This window comes from Apus apus, chromosome 2 (assembly GCF_020740795.1).
Source record: "Apus apus isolate bApuApu2 chromosome 2, bApuApu2.pri.cur, whole genome shotgun sequence".
NCBI classification, from domain to species: Eukaryota; Metazoa; Chordata; class Aves; order Apodiformes; family Apodidae; genus Apus; species Apus apus.
This window is the reverse complement of record NC_067283.1, coordinates 42,999,856-43,026,631: the sequence shown is the minus strand read 5'-3', so window position 1 is coordinate 43,026,631 and position 26,776 is coordinate 42,999,856. Positions and strand designations below refer to the sequence as shown.

The 26,776-nt window shown below is 44.6% G+C and overlaps 1 protein-coding gene across 1 annotated transcript in view; it reads left to right on the top strand.

Annotated features, from left to right (window-relative positions):
* Positions 1-3,075: 3,075 nt before the first annotated feature.
* TRIM71 (tripartite motif containing 71) overlaps positions 3,076-26,776 on the top strand; it is a 55,590-nt gene continuing 31,889 nt past the window's right edge. Inside the window, exon 1 of the mRNA XM_051611308.1 lies at positions 3,076-3,973. Within this exon, the coding sequence (XP_051467268.1) occupies positions 3,080-3,973 (894 nt within the window). The 5' untranslated portion in view covers positions 3,076-3,079. The remainder of the gene's footprint in view (positions 3,974-26,776) is intronic.

Below are 26,776 nucleotides of genomic sequence, written 5' to 3'. Positions count from 1 at the left end.
TCATCAGTGATTCCCATTGCTTGGTCTCATATAAGGATGACAGTGCTCCTGAGTTTCTCTGTTCTCCGAAGGGCTTTTGGCAAGAGATCCTCACAGGCATGGCTCATTGCTGTGTTTGGTTCATGTCAGCAAAAGGCAAAAGACATTATTTAAGTAGAAAATTTACGTTAGTGTTATTTGTGTGCTAAGGCCTAAAACATGATCTTTATTTGTACATCTAAGGCCTAAACAGCGGAGCAATAGCATTCAAAATATTTTAATAGCCAGTTTCCTTCTCTGTGTTGGGGTTTCTTTAACTTCTTATCATTATTTAACACTAATTTGTTTTGAGTTTATTTTGCTTATTGACAAATATTTTCACTCATAAATTTGTATCCTTTCCTGCTTTTATGAATTTCCCCATGTTTTTGGCTTTGTAATCTTTGAGTCAGTTTCACTTTTACAATTTTTTTTTCAGCATTTCCAGTTTCCCTGTTAAGGGTAAAATGCCATGTTGTCCTCCCTGGCTACTACAAGCCTGATTAAAACAAGAAGGTGGCCACTCAGCCGTGCTGCAGCTACAACTTTCCTTTTAGCAGTTGCTGGTTGCGAGGCGATTCGTTAAAACAAAGTAATTGTTGCGTTTTCATTGAAGTTCGGTCTCGCAGCAGCAGCAGCAGCGTGGATGGCATCGCCGCCAATTTTTTTGCCAACTTCATCGTGTCAGTTTAAAGGAGAGGAAACGCCTGCCCCGGGCTAGCAGCAAACCTCGGGCTCGCCCTCCCGGGCAGGGCATTGCCGGCAGCTACCGCAACGGCGGAGACAGACGGAGATCACCCCTCGGCTGGGCGCAAGAAAACAATTCGTCGAGCGACTTCATGTTTAAAGCTGCGTTACCTCCCCAGCGCTTTCAAAGAACGGCCCCACAGCCCCGCATCTCAAACCCAAAAAGGGCGAGGGAGGAGGAGCTGGCAACCGCCTGAGCCCCGGCCGAAGCGCGTCAAACCCAAGGCGATGGGTGTGTGTGGGGGGGGGGGGTAAAGGGGGTGCCCTCGGTGCCGAAACCAGCCATATGCCCAAATGGCGGGAGGGGTCTCGGCGGGACTGGATGCGGGCGGATGGGGGCAGGTCGGGCAGGCGAAGGGCGAATGTTTCCTGCCCGCCGCCACCGCCCCCCGGCCGCCCCCCGCAGCCGGGCGGAAGTCAGCCCGCGCCGTCGGAGCTTAAAAGGCTCCCGCACGCCGCGCAGCCCCAGTGTCGGCGGCCGCAGCGGGGCCGGAGCTGAGGCTGCCGCCGCCAGCCCTGCGGGCCACGCCACGCCGGGCCATGCGCTGCCCCGCGCCCTGAGCCTTCCCCGCCTCCCCGAGGGCCGGGCCGCCCGGCTCTGCCCCTCCGCACCCCCCGCCTAGCAGGGGGAAGGCGCCCGGCGCGATGGCTCTCCCTGGATCCCACGCTGCCCGGGACGGTGCTACCGCATCAGTGAGTAATTTCTGCTAATTCATCCCCGCCCCCCTCCTCTACACACACGCACCTCCCGGGGCCGGTGGGCTCGGGCGTGTTAGGTTTTGCTGTTTTTTGGGGATTTTTTTTTTGTTGCTTTTTTTTTTTCCCTCCTCCTCTTTCTTCCTCTACGGGTTTTATATTATTTTTGTTTTCTCAATAAAACACCACGCGAAGAGGCGAGATGACAAAGGAAATGTGATCCTAGGCGCTGCAGGGGCTCAGAGCGAGCGAGAACCGGAGAGGAGGAGGAGGAGGAGGGGGCGAGCGTAGCGCTCTCGGATAGCATTGCACAGCGGCTCCAATTTGTGCGAGAGAATATAATACACCCCCCATGAATAATTCAGGGCGGCCGGCGGGGACCTGCCGCTGCTCCTCTGCCTGGCCGCCGCAGCGTGTGCGAGCCGTGCCGAGCCCGCGGCGCTGACCGGCCCCGCCGCCGGCCGGGAGAGCCAGCCCCCCGCCAGCCCCCGGGCACCGCGTGTGGCTGGGCTCGGCGCTGCCCTCCGCGGGGAGCCCCTCTTAAAGGGGGGGGGGGGGCGTCCGGGGCTGTGAGTGGCGAGAGAGGACTTGGTCTTTATCCGTCTCCGCAGCCCCCTTTTCTTCTTCCCTTTCCATCTCCTCCTCTGTGTCCCGCCAGCGGGAGTCTCTGCCGGTGGGGTGGGCATCAACGCCGCCCTCCATCCCCACCCCCCAGTCATGCGGTGGGGGAGCAGGCGTCGGCGGGGGAGGACTGGAGCCGGAGAAGTCTGCTTGGCCACTGTGTTTCAGTGCCTCTCTCTCTCCTAGAGCTGCTCTGGATTGCAAAAGTGGAGGGGGGAACTCAAACGAAATTTCCCCTTCCCCCCCGACAAGCACAGGTTTAAAGGAAAAGAGGAAAAAACCCAACGCCCCAAGAAGAAAGAGCGAAACTTGAGTTAAATCCTTCCTGCCCCCCGCCCGGCCAAGAGGAACTTGCACTGCCGCCCCGACCCCGTCCTGCGGCCGTGGGAACCGGAGCCGAACCCCGGCAGATAGAGGTCCGGTCCCTGCTGGGTGCGGTGGGGATCGGGCGTTTGGCGCCCATGCACTTTCTGTTTAGGAAGAAGACGAGTAACCAAACCACGTTGTCAAACTGCTGACCCGAGGGGGAAATGAAAAGACTGTGTGAGGTATTGACCGATCTGGGAATCGATACGATTTGTCTAATGCAACGGGGGATCGGGGGTTAAGTACATGTGAGGGAAGAGAGGGTCCATTTGCCGAGAGTGAACGGGACAGCTACACCTTGATACCAAACATACCCGCCCCCCGCAGCAGCAAGCCCAGCAGCGGCAGCAGCGAGGTACGAGGCGAGGATCCAGCTCCCTGCAGACCGCCGGATCGATGACACCGTATTTGCAAAACCGGCCAATCGATCCCACTTGGCAAAACGACTGATCGATGCCAGCTTGCTCGTAAGCCTCTTGCAGAACTACCTTCTCCCCACGCCGCTCCAAAGGCCCCCGCCTCCTGTGCTTTTTGTTCCTCACACTTTTTTTGTGAGGGAGGGGAGATCAATTTTTTACTCTCTCGCCACCACCCCCAACCCCTCCCAATCGGGGAGTCGGGCCCATCGCAAATGGCTTCGTTTCCCGAGTCCGACTTCCAGATCTGCCCACTGTGCAAGGAGATGTGCGGCTCGCCGGCTCCCCTCTCCTCCAACTCCTCCACCTCCTCGTCCTCCTCGCAGACCTCCAGCTCCTCCGGGGGGGGCGGCGGCGGCTCCTCCTGCGGCGGGGGCCCGCCGCGGCGGCTCCACGTCCTGCCCTGCCTGCACGCCTTCTGCCGCCAGTGCCTGGAGGCGCAGCGGCACCCCGGCGGGGGGGACGCGCTCAAGCTGCGCTGCCCCATCTGCGACCAGAAGGTGGTGATCTCGGAGCCCTCGGGCATGGACGCGCTGCCCTCCTCCAACTTCCTCCTCAGCAACCTGCTGGACGTCGTCGTCGTGGCCGCTGCCGCCGCCGACGAGCAGAAGAACGGCCGCGCCACCGGGGCCGGCCCCGCCGCAGGCTCCGGAGCGGGAGGGGGCGGCGGCAGCAACAACCGCCACCACGGCCGCCCGCCGCCGCCTCACCGCACCGCCGGCTCCTCGCCCGCCGCCGCCTCGGCCGCGCCTTCCTCGACGTCGTCGTCCTCCTCCTCCTCGGGCGGCGGCGGCTCGGCGGGGCTCCTGCTGCGGCGGCCCCACAGCCGGCAAGGCGAGCCCCGCTGCAGCTCCTGCGACGAGGGCAACGCCGCCAGCTCCCGCTGCCTCGACTGCCAGGAGCACCTGTGCGACAACTGCGTGCGGGCGCACCAGCGTGTCCGCCTCACCAAGGACCATTTCATCGAGCGCTTTGCTGCTGCCCCCGCCGCCGCCGCCGCTTGCACCGCCGCGCCGCTCGCCCTCAGCCCGCCCTACCCCGGATCGCCCTACAACATCCTCTCCGTCTTCCCCGACCGGGCCAGCTACTGCCAGCACCACGACGACGAGGTGAGCGAGTGAGGGGGGGGTGGTCGCGCTTCTCCCGCCCCTGGCCGGCGCCAGAGGGCCCCCGCCCGCCTCGCACCCCCACCGGCGGCGGGGACCGGGGCGGCCGCCGCGCCTCCTCGGACCGCCGGGGCTCGCTTGGGGCTTGCCGCTCCGCCGGGCTGGGGGGTGGGGGCAGGGCCGGGGGATGGGGGAGCGCGGGGCGGGAGCCGGTAACGGGGCGGGGGGAGGGCGTGTGGCGCGGCGGCGGCCCCGGGCGGGGAGCGGGGGGATGCGCTGCGGGGTGCGGGAGCCGCCGTCCTGGGAGGCGGCCGTCGGAGCCCCGCGATGCCTCGCTGCGGGAGCGGGTACCGCGGGGTGGCGAGACCCTGGAGGTGCGAGCGAGGGAAGTGGAGTTCCCCACACCCCTCATGTTTCTAATGAGAAGTTCGGTTACTTCGTGGGGTCTGCTTTGTACCATGTGCGGCGTGTGCCCCGCTGAGGAAGAGGAAAACGAGTAAGTAGGGAGGGAAGATGACTGTAATTAGGAAAGGACTAATATTTGACTGAAGGTAGTTGGAAAGTTAGCAAAGATGTTCACCCTTGCCTGCAAGAGCTACATCTCTTGCTCCTCGCTAACATTTTGGCAGTCTCTGTGATGCAAATGAGAACTTTACTGATACAAAAACGGGAACTTGCTTAACATGGTCTTAATTTTAAAAACCGCTTTCCTCGCAAGTTTTCTTCCTGATGATACCAAGTATTGTTTCACAGATCTAAAAGAGGCTGCGGCTTCTTCAAAATGTACTGGAAGCGTCTTAAGTTTCATGGGGACATAGTTTCTTGCTGTGATCGTTCGAAACTCGACTTTCATCTGAAACTGGAAAATGGCGGTCTGCTGTGCCCCCCTTCTGCTCTGGGGGGTCAACGCGGGGGATTTTGCTGGAATTTTCCAGTAACTTCAGTGTTGGAGGTAGTTTACTCCCAGTATGAAATCGGACAGCACAGCAAGCCGCTTCAGGGGAAAAAGCCTGCCTGGGGACGGGGTAGTGCAGGAGTTTTCTGTGGGATGCTTGCTTAACAGACACATGAAGGCGTTTAGCCTAGTGAAGTGTGGTGATGCCTTTGTCTTTAATTTTCTAAGGACGTTTTCCTATCTCGTCTTATGTCGTACCTCTGAAATAAGCCCCGGAAGGGACTTTCTTGTTTCTTTAAGTCGCTAGTTTCTGAAAACAGTAAGTGTGAATTTTGTAGAAAAAGTAAAACCTTAATATGACATTGGGGGGGCAGTGGGATGTGCTTGAGGGGCAAGGAGGGTTGAAAACTAAAAGACCTGCTGGCTCTTGGGCTGCTTTCAGCTTCTTCTGGTACCTAAGTATCTTCTTGCTGGTGGGCTTCCTAAAGAATGTATGTAATATTTAATGCCAAAATGAAACGAAGCATATTGTTCTTAAAACGCTTAAAAAGGCTGTTTCTGCCTTCACTTTGGAGTATAACTTTGGGCTTGTGGTACAGGCTAAAAAGCTTCTAGTTGTGTTCTCAGTATCGTGAAGCTTCTTGTTGAAGTGTGTAAAATGACACAAGGGAGGGCTGGTGGCCATAAAATAGAATATCTAGCTTCTAAAGCAGATATACTCTTCACCGCTTGGTGAAGGGTAGTTGAGGGAAACTCCCAAGGTATTTTTTTTAGACTTAAAAGCTTACATTGCAAAGGGAAGATACTCTAGCCTTGCTTGGACACACCTAGAAGTAACTCGTAAAAAAAAGCTTGTTTTATTTTGTGTAACTAATATTTTCAAGAGTGTGCTTTGAAAAAGGTACATGTCTCTTAGAATTGGTTTTGGGTGTCCTTGTGTCCTGTAGACCTAGAAATTGTTTTAAAACAAGTGAGCATTTTCAAGCCTTCAGCTCCTGTTGAGAAAGGCTTTTATTCTGCAAATTAACGATCTACTGCTGTTCTTGATTACTGAGTTCTGGTGGTTCCTTAATGTGGGTGTGCCTGATCAGTATTTGCAAGTATTTATTATTCACTCAAGGGGAATTGTTTAGGAAGGACTATGACTGTTGGGAACAGTTTATGCTGCAAGTCTTTCTCACTTTCACTAAAAATGTGGGCAAGCATTACAATTTTTTTGAGAAAGGGTGGCTGGAAAACGGTGAGGGTTATTGCTTGTTTAATTCTAAGAATGCTATTTACAACCTCATAAAAGGAATGGTAATAGAAAGGCAGCCTTCCAAGAGAGTACTTAAGTGATGCGCTAAGTAACTTTGTTTAGCTGTCTAAATAGTGTAAAAACAAACCTAAAATGTGAGGCTGGAACAGCAGCTTAAAACCTTAATGTTAGTAGTTATAAATTCTAGTTCTGTTCAGTGTGTAACTGGGGAAAAGCTGGTGACAAAGCATGGTATTCCCTCAGACTAATATCAAGCAGGTAAGTTTGAACACAGAACTCATCTGTAAGCTGCTGGAATTACAGTTCCTCTCGGGTGTGGAGTTCTCCTCCAGGATCTACCCTCGCCCTGCTTGAGATGAGTTGTAACGCGTTGGACTCTGACCCTGTTCCTGATGCATTCTGGGCCAAAGCAGCTGACTCCCTTATTTTCTGCCTCCTCACCTAGGGCATGATACCCCTGTCCTTCCAACATCACTTCTTCCCTTGTTACTTCTGGTTCTGTTCCTTTCTGGTCTTTACACCTCTCCTGGGGAGCACTGTCCATTCCCCATAATTTTCCCTCCTCCCACCTCCATTTTGAGACTCTCTCAAGTGGGGTGGGAAGTAGCACTCTGGGTGGTTGCTTACTGGGTGTTCCAAGTCTCAAACAAGGCTACAGATAGGCATTTGCCAGGACAAGATCAGTGTTCCTGCTCATCCTTTCAGTGCAGAGAAATGCACGTTTCCAGGATATCTGGAGCAGTCTTTTTGGTTCTGTTCTCCTTTGAGCTGTTGACTCCTGTGAAACAGCAGTGACCTGTGCTGTGCTATGAGTGCCTATAGTCACCAACAACTTAACAGGGAATATTGACTGTCCCTGTAGTGGCAAACATTAAAGAGTGGAACTCTGGGTGTTGCTTTCAGGGGGGATAGTGCCTGCAAATACTGCAATGATGTATGAAAGGAAAGAAAGTAAACTATTGGTGTAAAAGAAAAAGCAAAAGCCAATCTTTCATTGCTGCAGAGCTGCTGTTGAAACCAAATCTGGTTGCTTACCATTTGAAACCTCACTGTCTGAGTCAAAATGCTATCAGGACAGCAAGAGAAATGCTTAATATCAGTCAGATGCTTCAATGCGTTCTATGAACGTGGCAATATTTGCATTGCAGTGCTGAAAGCTTCCTTCTATGTGATTCTTTTTTTGTTATATGGATAGAATTAGCGATGTTGCAGTAGTAAATAGATGTTGCTGTCATAAAAGCCACTAGAATAGGATTTTACATTGGAAAAAGGCTTTACCTTTGTATTAGCCATATTTAAACCCAAATATGCTAACTAATGTCAAAATGTGCTTGATTGTCTCATTTCAGACTGAAAGAGCACCTCAATTTTCTTTTAATACAATTCTCAATAATAGGCTGCAAACCAAACAACGTGCTTAGAAAATTATGTGAGAGCTATGGGATTACTTGACTTGTATAGATAAACTACCTGGATTCAAATTATTTTGCTGTTGCAGAAAGCAGATAAGGCCACAAGACTCAAATGAAATAATATGGGGTTTCCTTTATGCCAGCTTTCAGCTGCTACATGCTTTTAATATCACTTGGAGATAACAGTGGTGGATGGTCAAAACACTTCAATAGTGGCCTTCTAACACTTTCAAGGGAAAGTGCAGAATTGCCAAATTCAGTCAGCTTAATGGCCTGTGACCCCCTAGTTCTTGTACTGCTTTACAGATTCCATTTTGGAAGTGGTCTGCAGACTACAAAGCAGAAGAACCCTGTAGAAGAACCAGGGCTAACCTGCACTGCAATAAAGGATTTTAAAGTTCGTTCTTCCCTTCCTTGCCTCTAGCCACACTGTTCTTTCCTTTTTGCTTGCATCAGTTCTAGCTTTGGTCAGATCTTTCACTAATTAAATTTATTCACAAGCTCAAAAGTTTCTTGCCAGATCAGTGACTTGAAATGGCTCATAAGAGTACCACTGCATATGGACAAGACTAGCTAAAATTAGATTGCTGTACTGAGTTATAATCTCTCAGGGGAGATCTTTCCACTTTCTACAGATACCTGAAAGAGGTTGTAGGGAGGTGGGTATTGGTCTCTTCTCCCAAGTAAGATACAACACAAAAAGAGGAAATGGCCTCAGCTTGTGCCAGGGGAGGTTTAGATAGGCTATTAGGAAAAGTGTCTTCACTGAAGGTGTCATACACAGGAACAGGCTGCTCAGGGAAGTGGTGGAGTCACCATCCCTGAAGCTATTTTAAAGATGTGTATAGATGTGGTGCTTAGGCACATAGTTCAGTGATGGACTTGGCAGGGCTGGATTAACAGTTGGACCTAAAGGTCTCTTCCAATTGAAATTATTCTATAAGTCTATGATTAGTTATACTCCTGAATTTATTGTATTTTTAGACTACAAAAAAATTAACTTCTCCTTATTGTCTTACAGACTGTGAAAGATGCAACTTCGGAAGCTTGTGTATGTATAGTGGAGGGCATTCAAACACTTTATCAACTGAACTGAAAGCTGCTTATCTGGTACATTGACCAGATTTTCTGATTGATTTTATACCAGAGCTGCTCTGATGTAGGGTTAAACTCTAGTTTCACAACAGGGAGCAAACTGTCTTAGGTTTTATGGCTGTTCAGGGAAGGGGATTCTGCTTCCTCCTCTTACCAGTTTTTGTTTTGTGCACTCAGGATGATTCTGTGAACCAATCTGACTCTAACAGAATACTTTTTTTACAACTTCTGCCTTATAGCTTTGCTGGAAATTTACTTGAATTGCAGAGGAATCTGGCACAAGTGGAATGGGCATGAGGGAAAAGGAGTAGTGTGGCTAGGAAGGAAGACTAGGTTATATATAATTGCTTTTGTGTAATGGCTTGCCATCACTGCCAAATGCTGAGCTTTACTCCATAGTGCTTTTCATGCTGTCCACCCACATGCCTCACCATAACAGTTGGCTAACACAAAGGGAATATGCCTCTGTTCCCCACTTGTATGTCTCTTGCTTAAAGGCTGTCTATATGAAACTGCAGTATGTGATACAAATGTGATGCAGACTCTTGCTTTTCCTTTTTTCTAATGATTAGGTCTTTTTACCTCCTAACAAAATTATTTGAACTTTGAGCCACTGGTCTTAAATACATGATACTTTATTGTGTTGCAGCTGTTGTGGCTGCTGTAGCTTCAGCTTTAAAGTAGTATGTGCACATGAGCTAGAGAAATACAGACTTCCAGCATATCTAAGAAGCTGTGCATACACTTTTTTTATAATGTACCCTTCATTTTTTGTATTTACTGTCTTTTCTGATACCAAATGCAAGTGTCCAACCTGAAGACAATACTTTGGAGTCAGTTGTTGGCAGTTGTGTTTTCCTTTTTAATTTTTTTTGTGAATAAAGCAGAGCAGTGAGTTATCTTGCACATCTGTGGTTTATGTAATCTGGATTTAACATCTTTACAATGCTGAAGAATTTTGTTAATATCTAATTTCATACTTTTTAACCTTGCAAATAGTGTTTAGGTGTCTGGTGCTAAACAGGTTACCTCTTAGATATCTTTCTCTGCCTTACTTTTCCTTTCACCTGCCCCTTCCCCAGTATTCCTTTAGCTCCTGGTTCTTCTGTGTATATAAACATTTATATGCCTCTATTTTGTAAGAGAATTAAAATATTTGGCTTGAAACAGCTTTATTTCCACACTAGACAGATCCAAAGCCTTCCGTCTTTCCCCTGCTTTAGTGTGACTAGTGTTCAAATACTCTCAGCATTTTAGGGTAAATACAACAAAGTTGTTTTTTTGTTGGTGATAATCTGGTATCATTACACTACTGGTCCAATTAAACATGACTTCAGGTAATTTCTAGTGAGTAAAGAAACATAAATGCCTTACCTGTCTAGGCAACTTTCACAAACTGTTTTTAGTTCAAGAACATCTTTGAAAAATGTAACAGTATCAATACAGTAGAAACTTTTAGGCTACAGCATAGAATTCTATACAACTATTGAGAAAATAGGACTGGAGAACACTTGCATACAATAAGTAGACATAAAACTAGGCTACTGTATACTGAGAACTTGGTTTTCTTTAACTTCAGTTTTGCTGAAATAAATGTCTTGAAGTGTATCTTGTAACTTGGAGAGAGGGTTTGACTGACTTTGATTTATTGAAGAAATTTTGCATAATGTAGGAGTTTCTCCTTTCAGTTAAATCTTTAGAGCATGTAAACATGCTTGCTAGACCATGCTTCCTTAAAGGAAAATTATCTGGTTCCTCAGTTTTAAAGTTAAGGTACCATTCTTTCAATACAGTCTTGACCCTGTCTCTTCCTAGTTCTACTCCCATGCTCCCTTCCTTCCTGCAAAGTTGTTCGTGTCTTTCCATCAGACAAAGAATCCCCATGTGTTGAGAGCCAGGGATCTTAAGCTGTACGAACAATGCAGCAAATGCAAGACTTGTGTTACCACAGATAAGATTTCACAGAAGTGGTTTATTGTCTTTAGCTGTAATCTACTTTCAGTAGAGCAGTTACAAATATAACATTGGATCATAATTATGTAATACATAATTTTGAGTAATGCTTTTACACTATCATTTTCAGTCTTATTTGAAGTGTAGAAATATGGAATGGAAATGGGATTACTGCTTGGCAATGCAAGTATTGGTTAATGTAACAAATGGATGTCCTGATCCTAAAATTATTCGGCATGTGTCCTTGTTTTAGCTGTTCTTGTCACGGGCTCAGCTGCAGCTCCTTCCACAGACTGTTTTCTACTTTTCCTGGCTGTGTGTATTGAAGGTCTATGTGGGTGGGATGGGTTTGGTCCTCTTATCTAACAAATTATGTTTGTGCATCCAAATCAATTTTGAGAGGCAAAGGAATATAACAAAAATATGTTGAAGAATTGGAGCAATACTGTCTGCTAACAGTTTTCTAACTTGAGTTCAAAAGCTTCTTTACTATGCAGTATCACTTTTTGACAACTTTATCTCTTCCTTTTTCCCTTCCCCCTCCAGTCTGGAGAGAAACAATGTGTGGCTAATACAGGAGTAGTACTTCTTTCCTAAAGTTCTTTTGACTCTAAGCTACTTTCTTCCTCTTATTTATCAGCCCTCAGCAAAATAATTTGCAACTATGGAGTCTGTAGCTTACAATCTTATTTAGGAACTAAAAATGCTGATCAGCTTTGTATGCTCCAGCTGTTTGGTGTGAAAAGGAGTAAGCTCACAAATATGTTCTGTGTTGTCCTACTTTGCTGCCTCTTAAAAATGTCAGCATTGCACAAATATTCAACATGAATTAATGCATAGTTACACATTCATCTGTGACTGTTCAGCTCCAGTCCTGGTATTTCACTTACATGTGTAATGTGCATTTGCAAAACCTCAGATGGTGAGCTTGTTGGATAGGAGTTTTGGTCAGCAGTTTTCCTACATATGTAGGTGAAATATTTTTGGAGTGACTTAAAACTTGAAATGGAAACTTTTAAATGAGAAGCTTATTGTTTTTATAATTCTTGTATACTGTGTTATGCCTCTGCATGGTGCTGATTTGGAGAAAATGACTTGCTTTCCACCAGCAGATGGGCAACTTGAGGCAATCTTTGAACTTGTCTCACTAGCAGTGGGTGAAAGTAACTTTTCAGAGTGGAATATTTTAAATTGTGGGGACACTGAGGTGTGTGTTCAATGCTGTAGTGCACATGGTATCTGCTGAGCAAAGAAATATGGAGTGTCTTTCATTTGTTTCTGAAATGAACAGATTCATCCAATCAAAGACTGCTGTCTTCCTGTTTTTTCTTCAGTGGTTGGCTTATTCCTGTTGGTTACGGTGGTATGATCTTCACTAAGATCACACAAGTAATCACCAAGGCTACCCTTGGTGCCAATATTTTCCAGGACTGTCCATGTCTGCCTGCTCTTGGATCTCAATGCTTTGGTGGGAAAATGGTCCTTCAGTGAGATAAAGATAATGACTAAACTTGTTCTGCATAATTTTCCCTTTACATTTGGCCTCCATGCATAATTAAAATATTTAAAGATATTTTGTCAGGTTTGCTAAACCTTACCTTTTCTAGTTATTTGTATTGGATACTCATCCTGTACAATTTGCGATAGCCAGTGTTCTTATAAACTACCATCTCCTATAAATATTTCCTTTTTCTAGTTAAGATATTGTAGATGTATGAAACTACCAAACGCTGGCTGGACAAAAAGGCTGGCAGGGACCTGAGATTCAGAAATCAAATTTCAGTGGGATTCATGGATGGCAATGTTAAGACTTGTTGCTCTATCTTCCTATTATCTTATGTTGTCTTGGGCTTTGTGGGTTCTGTTTGCATATTTAGGCACTCTCTGTCTGGAGTGGCAGGCATATGCTAGAAAACTAATTTTATACAGCCTTTTGTTCAGCTGCTCTTGGTAACAAGGCAAACTAATAGGGGAAAATTTAAGATCCCAAACTTCAAATCCTCCTCCCCTTTCCCACCTTCTTTGCTTCAGCAGTTCTTACTACTTGCACCATTCATGCTGTCAAACAATTAAAGTGTACAATATAAAAATCCCTAGCGTGGAATTCTTGGTGCAAGCCAAGCCTGAAAGCATTAGGGATATCTTGGAAGTTTTGTAATCCAACTTAGTGCTGAGGGACAAGAGAATGCTGCCCTCCTTTGAGGGTTGGTAGCATGGGCTGGGATTAGAATTGCCAGAGAAATGTTTGAACTGGTCCCTGTCTCCTGACAAGATTACCATTCCTGATCTTTTCCTTAAATAATGCTGTCGGGTGATTGAGGGGGATTGCTGTTTTGTGTCTTTCTGTGGTTTGGAAGGCAACTATATAGTGCTAAAATGCTTTAAGTGCATTTATATGTCAGGTAGAGGGAGTCTGTTCCTTTTTGAGGACAAACTTTGTTGGGGAATGAGAAGGATCATCCTGCCTCTAAGCTGCCTTTTCACTCCTCTAAAAGCAATGCTGGGAAAGAGTTAAATTTCACCCCCCTGCAGCACACCCCGCCCCCACTGCTATATATGGTGTGCCCAAAGGCACTGGAGATTTAATACATTGAAGTTGGAGCGTGAAGGGGGTCTGCAGGCTGCTAGACAAAGTCACTCAAATTTCAAGAATACTTGATCCATACAAGGATGTTACTTGAGAAAGGCATGACTTCTCTGTAAGAAACTGGTTGCCAAACGAGCCGGCTGAGTGTGTCCGAAACAGTTTTTGGGGCTAGATGGACAAATTGGAAACCAGTTTTTCTTTAATTGATGTCTGATAAGCCGGCCAAAGTTGTTGTGAGAACCTTCTCCTTTCAGAGAACAATGGCTATTTGTAGAGGAAAATGAAATTCGTGGTTCTCCCACCAATGGGCTTGCAAGTTGCAGAAGCTGTTTTGCAGATAACTAAGTTCTCTATTGAATCATACTGAATTGACAGAACAAATGGCAAATGCAGCTTCCCCCCACTCTAGTTACTGTGATGTCACAATGGTGTCCCAACACAATACATTGGTGTCAGCTTCTGTTAAAGGCTTTTAAGTAGATGGGCAAATACTTTGTGAAGAGAGGAGGGACGGTTTATGGAGAAATAAAAATGAACTAAAAAAAGGAGCTGGAAATGTCAGACAGTGGTCTGGAGCAGACTTCACCCTGAAAGAAAGAACAGCCAAACAAACAACTACAAAGAATAGAGAATTAGAAGGGATGAAGTACAAAATAATTGCTCCACTGACATCCCAGTCTGTACTTAATAAAATGGTAACAGGGGGAAGTTACAATACTCTTCAAATGTATTAAGTATAGATAATAATCCCTGTCCATCATAGAATCATTGATAAAATGAGAAATAGGAATTGGATTAGGCTTATAAATTATGACTGGTGACAGTGTTCTCAAAGGTAACAGCATTCCCTTTCTTAGACTGAAGGTGTCACCTGTTTTCTCCCTTCTAGACAACATGTATTTTAATTAACAGTCCTGTTTCATGGTAGCTCTTGCTCTCTTTTAGCATTACCTATTTCCTGAAAGACTGAGCTTCTTACTAGAGCAGGGTAAATAACATGACCTTTTGAGTTTTCTGCTGCTGAAGCATGGCTCCCTTACTTCAGTTGTCCTGTGTGGCTGTTGGTGGGATGGTTGGCATGGAGGTCAGTGGGCACTCTTTAGCAGGCTGGTGTGAGTGGAAGTGAGCCTGGAGGGTCTTGAGCTGATTTCCTTTGTGTAGCTGGTATGCTGCTAGAGGGCTGTCTCCTCTACTGCAGACCTTGGGTCACTCTTAAAAAGAGGTGCACTTCCCAATGACAGGCTGCCTAGAAACACATATAGTTTTTATATTCTTGATGGGGTAAGTTTTAGACATACGTGACTTGTCAAAACAAGCATGATTTTATCTTCATGTTATTGCCTTCCTGGTAAAGGTGATGTGATCCCATCTTTGCATCTTGTTCAAAAGTAGTTCAGTAAAGTACTCTTACTCTCCAAACAGTAGCAAACACAAGTGGAAAACCTTTCAGGCGATGTTAATGAGTTCCTGAAGGGGTGGGAGGGAGGGCTTCTATTCAGAGTGGCTTATTCTTGAAATACTTTCAGGGACCCAATTGTAGGCTTTGGGTGTGATTCTGCTAGTTACAATTAATTTCTTTATGATCTAGGAAGGCAGAGCTATCAGAGGTTCTGCTTCAAGTTCTGAAGCACTGCAGTTAAAATTAACAATGTGTATGCTCGTTTTCCCCTTGCATGGGTCTTTGGCACTGACTGGGTACAGGTATGGTCAGCATGTCCCTGCAGTGACTTGAGTAGTGGGGTTCTCAGGCCGGCTGCTTAAGCTTGTGGTGGCACACTATACACTTGGGCTTGGATTAGATCCAAAGTCTCTTCTTTCACCTGGATGCTTAAGTGTTGGTTCTTTCATTACTTTTCCAATGCCTCTCCCTGAGTCAGTGAATTCAAGTATTACATGCTTGCTGATAGTATATATTAGTGTTCCTATCTTGGTCTCGTGGCAGCATGGAGACTAGAAATAGGAGAACCTTATTTCAGAAGTGCAGATGTTAAATTAAACCTATTTCCACAAACTGGAAGAAAAAAACAGCTCTGAATCATTCTTTTGGTTAATAGCTTCATTTTCATATCTCAGCCCTTAGGTGCTGCACAGCTACTGAATTGTATTTATCTACATAAAGAATCATAATTTATATAGTTTTTGTAGAAGTCATGCAGGGTGTTAAACTACTCATTAGCTTTGTTTTTGTCAGTTTCAGTCTGACTCTTCTAGCCACAGAAGCTTTACATGGAGGTCTTACTCAGCTGGCTCAGTTGGTGTGGCAACCAGGTTCTGACAGAGAAGTAATGCCTTTCTCAATTAACCTGAAAGTGAATTTACATGGAAGTTAGCATTGTTATCAAAATTAGTATTTTCTTTCCACTTCATCCCCCTTCAGGCAGTCTGGGTTCTGTATTCTGATCCCTTCACAGGTTGATTAGCAGCAAGTAGCAGAGTGAACTGGCTCAAATCTAAGAGGAAGCAAGCCAGTGCCAGGCTGGCTGAAGTGGTTAGACAATGGAGGTAGCAAAACCCTGCAGCTGAAGATTCTACAGGAGAGAAGGAGGAAAAAGTATTGAAGTTCTCTTTCTGTCGTCCAGACCTGTTAATCTCTTCTTCACCAGCTCTGTCTTCAATCTATCAACTCAAACTTTGAAAGGGAATTAAATAACTTGGATGTTTTGAATGAATTTTTGGTTAATGCCATAGTTGCGCTTTTCATTATAAAGCATTATTGTGACTAAAATCTCACTTTTAATTAAAGTTGTCTTTTTGTGCTTGTCCAAGTCACTGTTTAAACATGGAGCATGTGTTCATTCCTCTCAGCTGTTTAGTAATAAGCTTTTTCTGTTGCTGTTCATTTGTCTTCATTACATACTGTCAGTATACCTATATAAGCATTATTTTTATGTAGTATTTATGAGGGCTTGGCTAGCATAGTGTAAGACTGATTTAGTTTTTCCTAAATGAAAAATACATCTTGACAGCTAATCAATTTAGGAATAATGTATTGAACAAGTATCCTGTCAGAACTGTTGTTTTGTCTTCACCAATGTTCAATACAGCTGTTTTAGAAAAAATATAGGAAGCTATATAGTATATACTTCTAGAGTAACTGGTCCACAAAGTGTCCTTCTGTCTTAATTTAAAATTATCTAAAATTATCATGGGGAAGCCTTTAAGATGTCCTGTCTTACATTCTAACATTAATTTTCTAGTATGAGCAACAGAAAAAATACTGTTTCAACTTAAAATTCTATATAAGGCATGTAATTTAGTATTATCTTGGGTGGAAGAGAAGACAGTGTTTTCATCAATGTCTTTAAAGTTTAGTTTTAATGCTGTCCAAAGAGGAAACATACAGGAAACACTTATCATATGCTAGGCAATAGATTAGAAAGAAGTGTAGTATGTTAGAACAAACACCAAAATAAAAGAATAAAATAGTGATACCTTCCAGCTGAGGTAACTGTGCTATCTGAATATGCTGTCTAACAGGTGAGAGACTCATTGAAATGGTATGCAAGTCTTGGAATTCCTGTTTACTCTTCCAGGTATTCCTCGGTATGTAAGAGAACAGTGTTACCTTCTTGCAGAATTCAGCTGCATTTATGTATGGCTTACCTTGGGATGGAAATCTGTCAAACAACTTATGATACTGTATATTCTCATCATAGCTCTGTTCTTGGAACTGATGCAATTTAGTTTATTCTTTGCTTTGAGAACAGCTCTGTCATTCTGTGTTGTGCCTTATGGTTTTACTACAAAGATTGCTGGTATGAATTTGTGTGTGTAAAAGTAATGGTTGCCACTTGTATTAGTGGATTCTCATTTTGGAAACAGATTGATAATTTTCCATTTGGCTTCTGTGGCAGAGGTACTTAGACAGCTATATAGTACCTTGCCCTAAGGAGGGAAGTAGGGGGAAATAATAATCCAAGGTGACTTCCAGAGTTGTAGATCTGCTTTGAATGCACATATTTTAATGAAGTAGCACATGTTTTTGCACAGCATGATGTGAAAAGATATACTAGTGATCTAAGAAAGGAAACTCCTCTTCAGAGACCCCTGTCTGACCGAGGCAAACTGCTGCCATCATTGCACTAGGAGCAAAAGGCTATTGTTGAAAGATACTCCAACATCAGGGAGAGTCAGAGCATCGTGGTGTGTGGGTTGTTTTTCCCTGTTTCATGTATCTGTTTTTCTCCAAGCAGGGGTGGCATTCCTGCCAAATATGTATGTCATGGCTCTTTCTGCTACAAGTAGGTAGAAGTGCTTTCAGAATGAAAGATCTTTATAAATTGAAGTTTAAACAAAAAGAAACAAAAGCAGCCAAACAAATGCTCAAAACACCCAGCTCTCATGTGGTCAAAGAAGCCACTTCTTGGAGTAAGCTGACTTGTTTCATGTTTGATCCCATATGGAGTTACGGAGGGAAACCATTCCTTGAGTGCTTTTGTTAAATAAAGCTGTTGCCGTGAATTAAGCAACACTGCCCTGGAATGTTTCTGATCGTGGTCTTGCAGAGCTTGTGACCTTTGCACTGAACATGTGAACTGAAACTTCATCTTCCAGTGTTCAATAACCATGTGAAAAATTCAGAGGTGAGGCAGTCTTGGGATTTCCTTAGGCTAGCTCAAGTGCCAAGGGAAATTTAAGTACTGATTTATACAGTTACTTTGCCTTTTTTGTGAATCTAAGTTGACTAAAATTTTTATTCTGAAGCTGAGAATTCTTTGTCAGGTTTAGAAGAAAAACTAAGCTACTACCTAGACAATACCTTAAAATGCTTTCAATTATTTAAGCCTATTAAACCACTAAAGTATTGTTACCTTCTTGTCTAGAAGCATTGAATTGCTATTAATTTGGATGTTTGTAGTTGTATACTGTTACTTAAAGCAATTGCTTTAACCAAGAACTGGATGTGTAGTGCCTGAAGAGGCTATTCATTTTAACTGGGTTGCAGCTGAAAGGGAGAGAGGAGCAGTTGAAAATCTGCGTGTCTTGCAATGTATCGCTTTTTGATGCTGCTGGACTTCCTTCCCTGCCAAAATGCTACAAATAATTAGTATTTTTCTTGTTTACCAGATAGAAACACTGCCATCTCTTGGCTATTCATTGTCCTGACCTTTTAAAAATTTTTTTCTAGTTCCTTGCAGTATTTTATGATGCTGTGCTTCTGAATACTAAGGTGGTTGAAAATAAGTCTCAATATCACATGCTGTAGACTTGAAATCTCAATCATCTACTGATCCTACCCTGGAATAAAAGGAACAGGGAGTACTGCAAAGTTCTAGTGACTCTGAACTCTTTCTGACCTGTCTCTGTATACCTCCCTTAAAAATATACTAGGCTAAGATGGGCTTCTATCCTTGCTAGATTAGCTGACCAGACAACTTGGCAACAGTGCTGGCATTGGAAAGTAATGTCTGGAACAAGGGGATTCAGCCTTTATGCTGCAGAAAAAGTGACAAAGTATTTCCCACTGAGCTTGTTTGTTTGATTTTGGTCAAAAGTGATGCTGATCAAATACTGAATTCAGAATTTTGTAGAGTTGGAGAAAGAGGATCATGCAAGGTTCTGGCTGTTTCTCTGACAGCAGTTTTTTAGTGAAGCTGGCTTGAGGTGTTTAAAATACTGCAGCTTCAGTATTGCATATATTTATGTGGAGTTATACTAAGTAAACCATAACCCCAGAAGACTTCCCAATTAAGAAGGAAGTTACCTAAATGTCTTTTCTTGCTGTAAGCAGCCCTGTCTTTCCCTGTTAAACACCCAGTGTTAGTCTAGACAAGTATTTGATTGCACAGCGAACCTTGTTCCTGAGAACATATCAATGGAGACTCCTTCAGCCCAAGTCAACCTGCTAAGTATGAAACCAGCCTTGAAGAACACCCCTGATGCTGATTCTTACTCTTTAAGAAGCCAATCCAACGGGATGCTTCTTAAAACCTGCCCCAGTGAGAGACAAGTCTGCCTTGATGCTTCTCAAGGATCTTTTCCCACAGGACAGCTCTGTTGCAAAGCAGTCATGCCTGTATTCCCTGGCTGTAATACCAGTTACTGCAGTCCCCACCCCAGGCAGCAAGTTTTGGTGGAACGCAGAAACTTGAGACAGAGGCAAGGTGCTTATAGAACATGAGAGGACTTCAGTGGTTGAGTGGGATTGTCAGGATGCTAACATCCTGACTTCTATATTGGCAAATGGAATTAATTTCTTGATGTGTAACTTAAGCTCCATGGTGGGGATAGGGGATCTGGCTTTCCAGCATCTGTTCAGAAGTTTTAGCTCAAAACCTTTTTCCAAAGGTAGTCTCGTTAACACCCCCTGCCTCGGCCCCTTCAAGTGTGAGGGTGGGTGGCCATGGTGGATAAATAGCTTTGCTCTGTTGTATCCCTGTTGTATGTACTTCTCAAAGATGAGGCAGGTATAATTCCAGTTTTCTGCGAATGAGCTTTCAAGTCTTTAACTTCTGGGGTTGTGGTTTGGAGTCTCTTACGGGAGCTGTTCCACTTCACAGAGCAGAACCCGAGTGACTAGCTTGAGAGAGAGAGTGCAAAGATGAGCCAGGCTTCCTCATCAGTACTGGGGAGGGCAGGGGGAGATCAGATTTTGGGTGCCAGTCTGTGCCCCAAGTGGCTCTTACTTTGTATCACTAAATGCTCTATCCTGAGTGAAGAAAAAGGCTTTGTGCTTTTGTATTACTGCAGTATAAACTGGAAAATAAAGCTGAAGTTGTGCTTGAAGACACACTGTAGCCGTAGCAAACAAGGTTTCACTGTGCAAGCTACAGCCATAGATTTTTGGAGTGAGGAAATAAAGGGTGAAATATGCTATACAAGCTTTACTAAGCCTTCTGGCACACCTTGACTTTTTGTAAGTGCCATTAGTTGCCTAGCTTTGTGAGTCGTAAGGCTCAGAAGAGCTGACATTTCTTCCTTTGATTTAAATGGCAAGTAATGCAACATTCCCAGAGGTTTCTTAAAATTTTGTTTAGCAGCAACAAAAGCCTACATCATGTTTAGTTTTGATGCATACAGATCCAAAGTGTATTGTGGAGACTGATGATGCTATGATTAATAAAGCTGCTATTTAGTGTCTGTTTTCCAGCATCTTTATTGCAGAGTCAGTCATAATAAATAAGCAGTAGTGACTGATTTATTTCAAATGGAGGCTTGGTGGAGGGAGGAAGGATTGGCAAATGAAGTGAATCTTAAAATTACTGAAAAATGGTAATTTTCAGAAGTTTTTGTATTGTCAGAGTCATTAGGCTAAAATGTTAATTGTGAATATTCCTGGCTAATTTGAGAGAAAAGTGAAGAGATTATGGAAATTTCAGAATAGCTTGTGGCTATGATGATTAAGCATTTTGAATGGAAGAACAAAAACCTACCTTAAGATTTTTTTCAGCCTTTTTGACAAAGCTTAAGAGTTTTTAACATCTCAAAACATGTTTGACCTCCCCACCCTTAAGCCATTTTGACACTCGTTACCATTGCATTTCAACAGGAAAGAAAGATCCTTTTTATAGCCAAATGGCTTCCTCTTCTCCCTCTTTTCCCTTCCATCCCCCACCCCAGAGTGCCTTTCTCTAGTGCTCAGGCTTCAGCTGCTGCCTGGATACTGGCTACATCTGTCTTGTTTAGATGGTCCTAAGGAAAAACAGCACAGAATGTGACCGGAGGGCCAACAAGAAGATATGTTTCTTTTCAAATTTGAAAGGAAGCCCTGCACTTGCTTCTGCCTGTTTGCCTAAACTGTTTCTAAATCAATCATGGCTAGGGCTGGTAAATGCCTTCTCTTCCCTCCCTCCCTCCCTGAAATGGGGAAACTCAAAACATTTGAAAAGTCTAACGAGTTAAATATGGTGGCATTCACAAGACTGTACAACTTCCAGTTTGATGAAATAAACTCTTCTTTTATGGGCTCTTGCTTTGAGACAGCCGTTGGGAAAAGTTTCAAAGATCATAGTGTTGCTCTGGGTGGAATTTGGAGGTTTGCAACTCCAAAAAAATTCTTGTACTGACAGCAGACTGGGCTTTTGTACTTGCATTAAAAGGGAAAACTGATTTGTGTCTGAGCAGTTCTTGATGTTTTGTGGGGCTTGTGGTGTAAAAGATGGTGACTCTCAAGGCAAAATTGTGTGGGGCAGATAAACGACAGTAGTTCCTATTCTGGGGAAATTTTATATAAATTTCTAGGTGTGGGATAACAGCTGGGACAATTGACAATCTGTGCCAGTCAAGAATCATGTTAGTCTTGTCAGACCGTGGTTCTATTTTTTTAAAGGTTAATCTGCTTGGGGGAGGGAGGGCAATGCGACTTGATCCTGTTCAGAAAATTCAGCTGTAGTTGAAGTGGATTTGCCCTTGCCTCAGTATCTTGTCATGCACAAAATAGGAGGAGACTGTCTTAAAACTGTCAGCTGTTCTCATGCATTTACATCACAACCTGTGTGTCTGGCTGTTCGGAGGTGCTATCTGTTGGTTAGCTGTCCCTTTACCACCCCCCACCCTGGGAAATCTGTATAATAATAAACAGCAGGGAACCGAGGAGAAACAAACGGCAGAAGAAATAGCTTTTGTCAGAACTCTTGTTACTCCTTGTTTTAATAATGGTTATAACTACTTTTATTGCTTCAAGAACTTATTAGCCATTTAATTTTTAATAGGTTTATTCTGCAGTGAATGGATATAGGTGTATGAGCTGGTTTGTTTTTGGTTGTGGTTTTTTTTGTTCATTTTGATGTTTTACAGAGTCACAGAGTAAGGACAGAATAAGTATGTAGACTTAATTGCATGTTACTGGTGTGACAGCAGCCAAAGAACTTGGTCCGTTAAATTTTGTGGAAACATTGCTAGAGTGAGATTCTGGATTTCATTTTGGTGTTTCCTCTGTAGTAACAGTGCTTGAACTTTGGAATCCACTTTCCCGGCTTTTGTGTGGGGAGGCAGAGCAAAATGGATGTTTGCACTGAACTCAGCACGTGCACTGAGCTCCAGATAACAGTTGCATGGCTTTCTTTAACATCCTTGTGTTTGGCATGTTGAACCAGCCACACATGGTTGTCTTGTGTATTAGCTCATGAGGTGCAGAAAGTAACCTGGTCAGCTCGTGAGAGCTTTAGCGTTTCATTAACCATGTGTTGCTGAAAATTTGGCTTGTGGTTCTGTGCAGAGATGCATAACCTAACCCAGCTCAGAGGCTGCTCTGGCTTGTGCTGGGGAACAAAGATTCTGAAGCATATGCCCAGGGTGTGCTAGGGACGGGCTCTACCTCAAGGCTGTCTCTTAATGTGTTGCAGAGCTTGTAGAATGGATAGCTTGTGTCTAAACCTGAAGGAATATTTTTTGGAAGGTGCTTCTGTGAAAATGTGGATTAAGTAAGGACTTCACAAAAAGTGAGTTTAATACCTCTGACTCTGTTTCCTCTGGCCTTAAAGGGGTAATTTTCAATTTCATTCACTGACAAAATAAAAATTAGTGGTATAACTTATGTTGATTCTCAGTAGACCTGAAAGAGGTCACAAACTGGGATAGGCTGAGCCTGCTGAACTGTCCCTGTACTGGTGGGATTTAAGTGCTTGCATAAGCAGACATGTACAGTGCCTGTATTTTTTTCTAACCAAAAAGAGCTGTGGAGCCCATGGAGGCAAAACGTACTTGTAGATAAAGTGTAGCTTTGTGTTAAGACTGCTCTTGAGACGTGTGAATTTCCCTGGTTGAAATGACCTGCTAATCCCAAAACCTGCATTATTTTGAACCCTGTGTACTCTTGCTACAGTCTGTGCCTTTCCTCTCTGGAAAACTGAGGGGTGGGGAAGTGTAATGCAGATCAATACATTGAAATAAGCTCTTTCCTTTCGTTTTCATTGTAGCAGAAGTTGAGAGATCTTGAGTTTGACTTCCCAGGATCATGCTGTGAGTGAAGACTTGACTGGTCTGGCTGCAAAAATCCTGCCCTTGGCACACAGCTCATGTGCAGCCTTCTTCCTCTGGCATGGAGTGGGAGGGGGCTCAATGCCCGGCTACTGGGGAGGTGGATCTGAAGGGTGAATGTTCACTATGCTCAGAAGTAGCACATGCCTTGGGGGGTTGCTGCTGGCATTAACGATAGATGGTCCTGGAAAGCCACTAACATGAACCAATTGTTCTTATTCTCTAGTCGTTGGAAGCTGATATTTGGCCTCTCCAGTCTACCCTGAAGGCCTCCTGCTTCTCGAAATGGAGGCTGTTTGCTGATACAGAGGCAGTCAGCAGTGCTGCTAAGGGTGTTCCCTGCCCCCCCACTGCTGGGCTCCTCCAGGCTGTGGTTCTGCGGTGGCCCCAGCCAGCTGCTGCAGGGACATGGGGCAGCCTGCCCCGCTTACTCTGTCTGGACGTTCCCACCACTTGCTTTTAACATGGCACTGGCCTTTACACCTGTAGTAGTATGCCTGTCACTTCCCAATGTTGGGACAACAAGCTGCATCAGGGGGATTGAGTGGACTTGTGAGCAACTTGAGATTCAGGGTGGTCTTCAGCCAGATCAGTAGCTCTCTGAGGGCATGACAAGGGGCTGATGCTTGCATGAGGGAGTTGGCTTAACTGGGGGGATGCTGATGGGGTGGTGTCTGTTTAATAGCAAGGTTTGCTTGGGTCAGCCTTGAAGCAGTTTGAAGCCCCTCCTGCATATTTGCAAACACAAACCTGTAAGGTCATCCTGCATCATGGTATAATAGATAAATGCTTGACATAAGTTGGTCATCTCTTTGGAAGTAGACCTGTCTTCCCTGACTGCTTCCACAGTGCAGCCCTGGGGACTACTGACTAAAGCAGAAGGGAGAAATGACATGGGATTGGGGCAATTAACTGAAATGGAGAATCTCTCAGGATTATAGCTTCTGTTTCACACTGTGAAATCACAGTACCAGGCAGCTATCTTTTACAGTAAACTTTGAACCACATATGCCTTCAAGTCCAAAGTATTGCCTGCAGTGAATTATTGTTCTTTTTTTCTTCAGCACTTTAAACTATGCCACTAACAGGAGAACTGTCCTTATCAAAAGGAAGGCATTGGTCCACTGCATGAGCTGAATATAGTATTATAGTAGAAATCTGTAATAGTGGGTTCTTCCCTTGTTCCTACTGTCTTGGAATGGAGCTTTTAACACTTTCAGAGTTGTTAATTTGAATTGCTTTAGCTTTCAGATTTGCTGCTTGTGTCTGGCACCACAACTTTTCACCTGTCTTCTAATTCAACACTTATTGTTTGAATCTGGCTTTGAAGAACAAATGTAACTTTCGGTTAAGGGAAGAATATTAATGTACAGTGTAACTGTGGCTTCTGTTCACTGTAAGGGTCTTTTGACCTGCTTATTAGTGGGGACATTGTTCTGGTAAGCCATTCCAGGACCCATCCTGCCAGTCTTCTGCACAGGATTAATCATTTCCTCTTGACCTCCTGCTCTCTTTTCCTAACATGTTGCATTGATCAGAATCCTTAACTCACAAGTTTGCTCCTGTTTTTTAAAAATGGGAGGAAAAGGAGGGGGGAAGGAATGCAAAGAAATTAGATATAATGTCTGTTGTTAACATTCTTAGTAAGCTTTTTTCCTTCTTGACTCCTCCCTTCTTCCAAGAAAAGAAATCCCTTCCTGGTATGTATTAGCTCCAGATCTCAAGCATCTTGAGTGCCTCTTTCACTGGAATGACTTTTTTGAGCATGCAACTTCCTGCAAGATCAGCTTTGCTTATAAAGGTCACATTTAAAGCTTTACCTAGCTGAGACTTTCAGCTACTGATCTACCAGATTAGAACACTATTAATCTTTTCAATCTGCAGCATTTCCATCATATGTAAGACAGTCAAGAATACTGCATGTGACTCTTAATTTCCCTCCTTTTTTATGTTGGCAGAGGGGAGGCATTTATGAGATGCTACAGGGTACCTCCTAACAGAGAGAACTCCATGTTTGTCTTTACTGACAACATCTTTGCTGTGCCTTTAAGGGAGCTGTTGACTCTTAAGGTACAAGGGTCTGCTGCCAGCCAGTCCCAGATTATATCAGTAGCAGAAAGGAATACTTGCTCTGCTCAAAGCATCTGTCGTCCACAGGTCCTTCTATTCTGCACCCTGTGGTTGGCAGCTGAGCCATGCTTCCCAGGAGCAGACCTCTCCTGACTTCACATTTCGGTTCTGAGATAGTTGTGTTCTGACCCACGGTGTCCAGGTGTGATCTGGTTTTGAGAAGACTGCTGCAGCTTGTGCTTGCCTTTCTAAGGTGTTAATGGCAGCTCCAAGAGAGTGAAGCTGAAGAAGGCCAATGGGATAAAAGCAAAGGTCTGTTTCCTCTTTCCAAGAGGCTGCATGTCAGGGGTAGTCTTCTACTCTTGGCCCTTGCTTTTCTCAAAGCAGGAAAGAGACTAGTGGTAGGACTTATCTCCTGGGAATAAATCACTTAACCTGCCTTTAGTGCTGACTGATAAGTTGTTCTAGGTTCATGGCCTTGCTTAGGTCAGAGGAATGCTAGATGGCTGTGCCTGTTCCCAGAAGCACCTTGTGCTACTCTGGGCTACCTGGGGATTCATCTTTGCACCCTAGTTTAGGCTCCAAATTACTCCAAAGGAGATCACACCATGTGACAAAGCAGAGGCCTGAAGACACACTTCTGAATAGCAGAAATTGACAAAGCTTAGAATTAGACTGTGAGCTGGAAAGTTAAACTGGATGTGGATCTATGAAAAAGCAAACTGATTGGAAGCTCTGCCTAGTGAAACTCATAGTCACATGGAGTGGGAGGGCTGAATAGAACACCCATCCACTTAAGCCAATGGAGTCTGAGATTGAGACACAATAGCCCTTTGTTCTTGAAACTGTGGGGGTTATTAGCTTTCTTTAACTACTGGTTTTAGAGGAGTTTTCAAATTCCATTTTGTTTCCTGCCCTGAGGTGGGGTTATGGGATCATCCTCCCAGTAAGAAAACTGATGGCTACTAATGTCTTCTCACTTCCCAGAGCAGCATGTTAAGATGAAACAGAAAGACCACATTACAAAAAAAAAACCACCTTTTTGTTACTTTATGTGCATCACAAAGGATTAGGAGGCAAGAAGGCCTTCTACAAGAATACCCCTGTGGAGATGGAAGTGGGCCTGTTCCCTGCTTGGTAATGGACAAAGTAAAAACCAAGCCACCTGCACTGATGGAGGGTTCAGGCTGAGAGTTCTGGCGCTGTGCATAGGAGGTCTGGGCCTCGATGAGAGGAATCTGACATCTTTCTGGCTTCTCTGAGTGAAATATAGGGTGGGGGTGCTTTTTTAGCTGTGCCTAGGACTTTGCAATTACGTAGTTGTTTTTAGCTTCTGTTGGCTGCCACACCAGGCAGTTGTCCCTTGCTCCTGCTGCTGGCTGTTGTGCTCTCCACTGGTTCCCCTAGCATCTGGCTGAAGTGATAAGAGGCACAGTAGTGAAGATGAGGAAGAGGCATATGCCGTGGTAGAAAGGGGCCTCTTTGTCACCCCTGCTTCAACTCCCAAAGGTCTGTCTTCCTTTTCCCTAACCTTCATTGCACAATGCTATGAAAGTACCCTTAATGTTACTAGGTGATACCAAATGGCCCCTTCAGTTGGGGTGTGGAGGAGGATAGT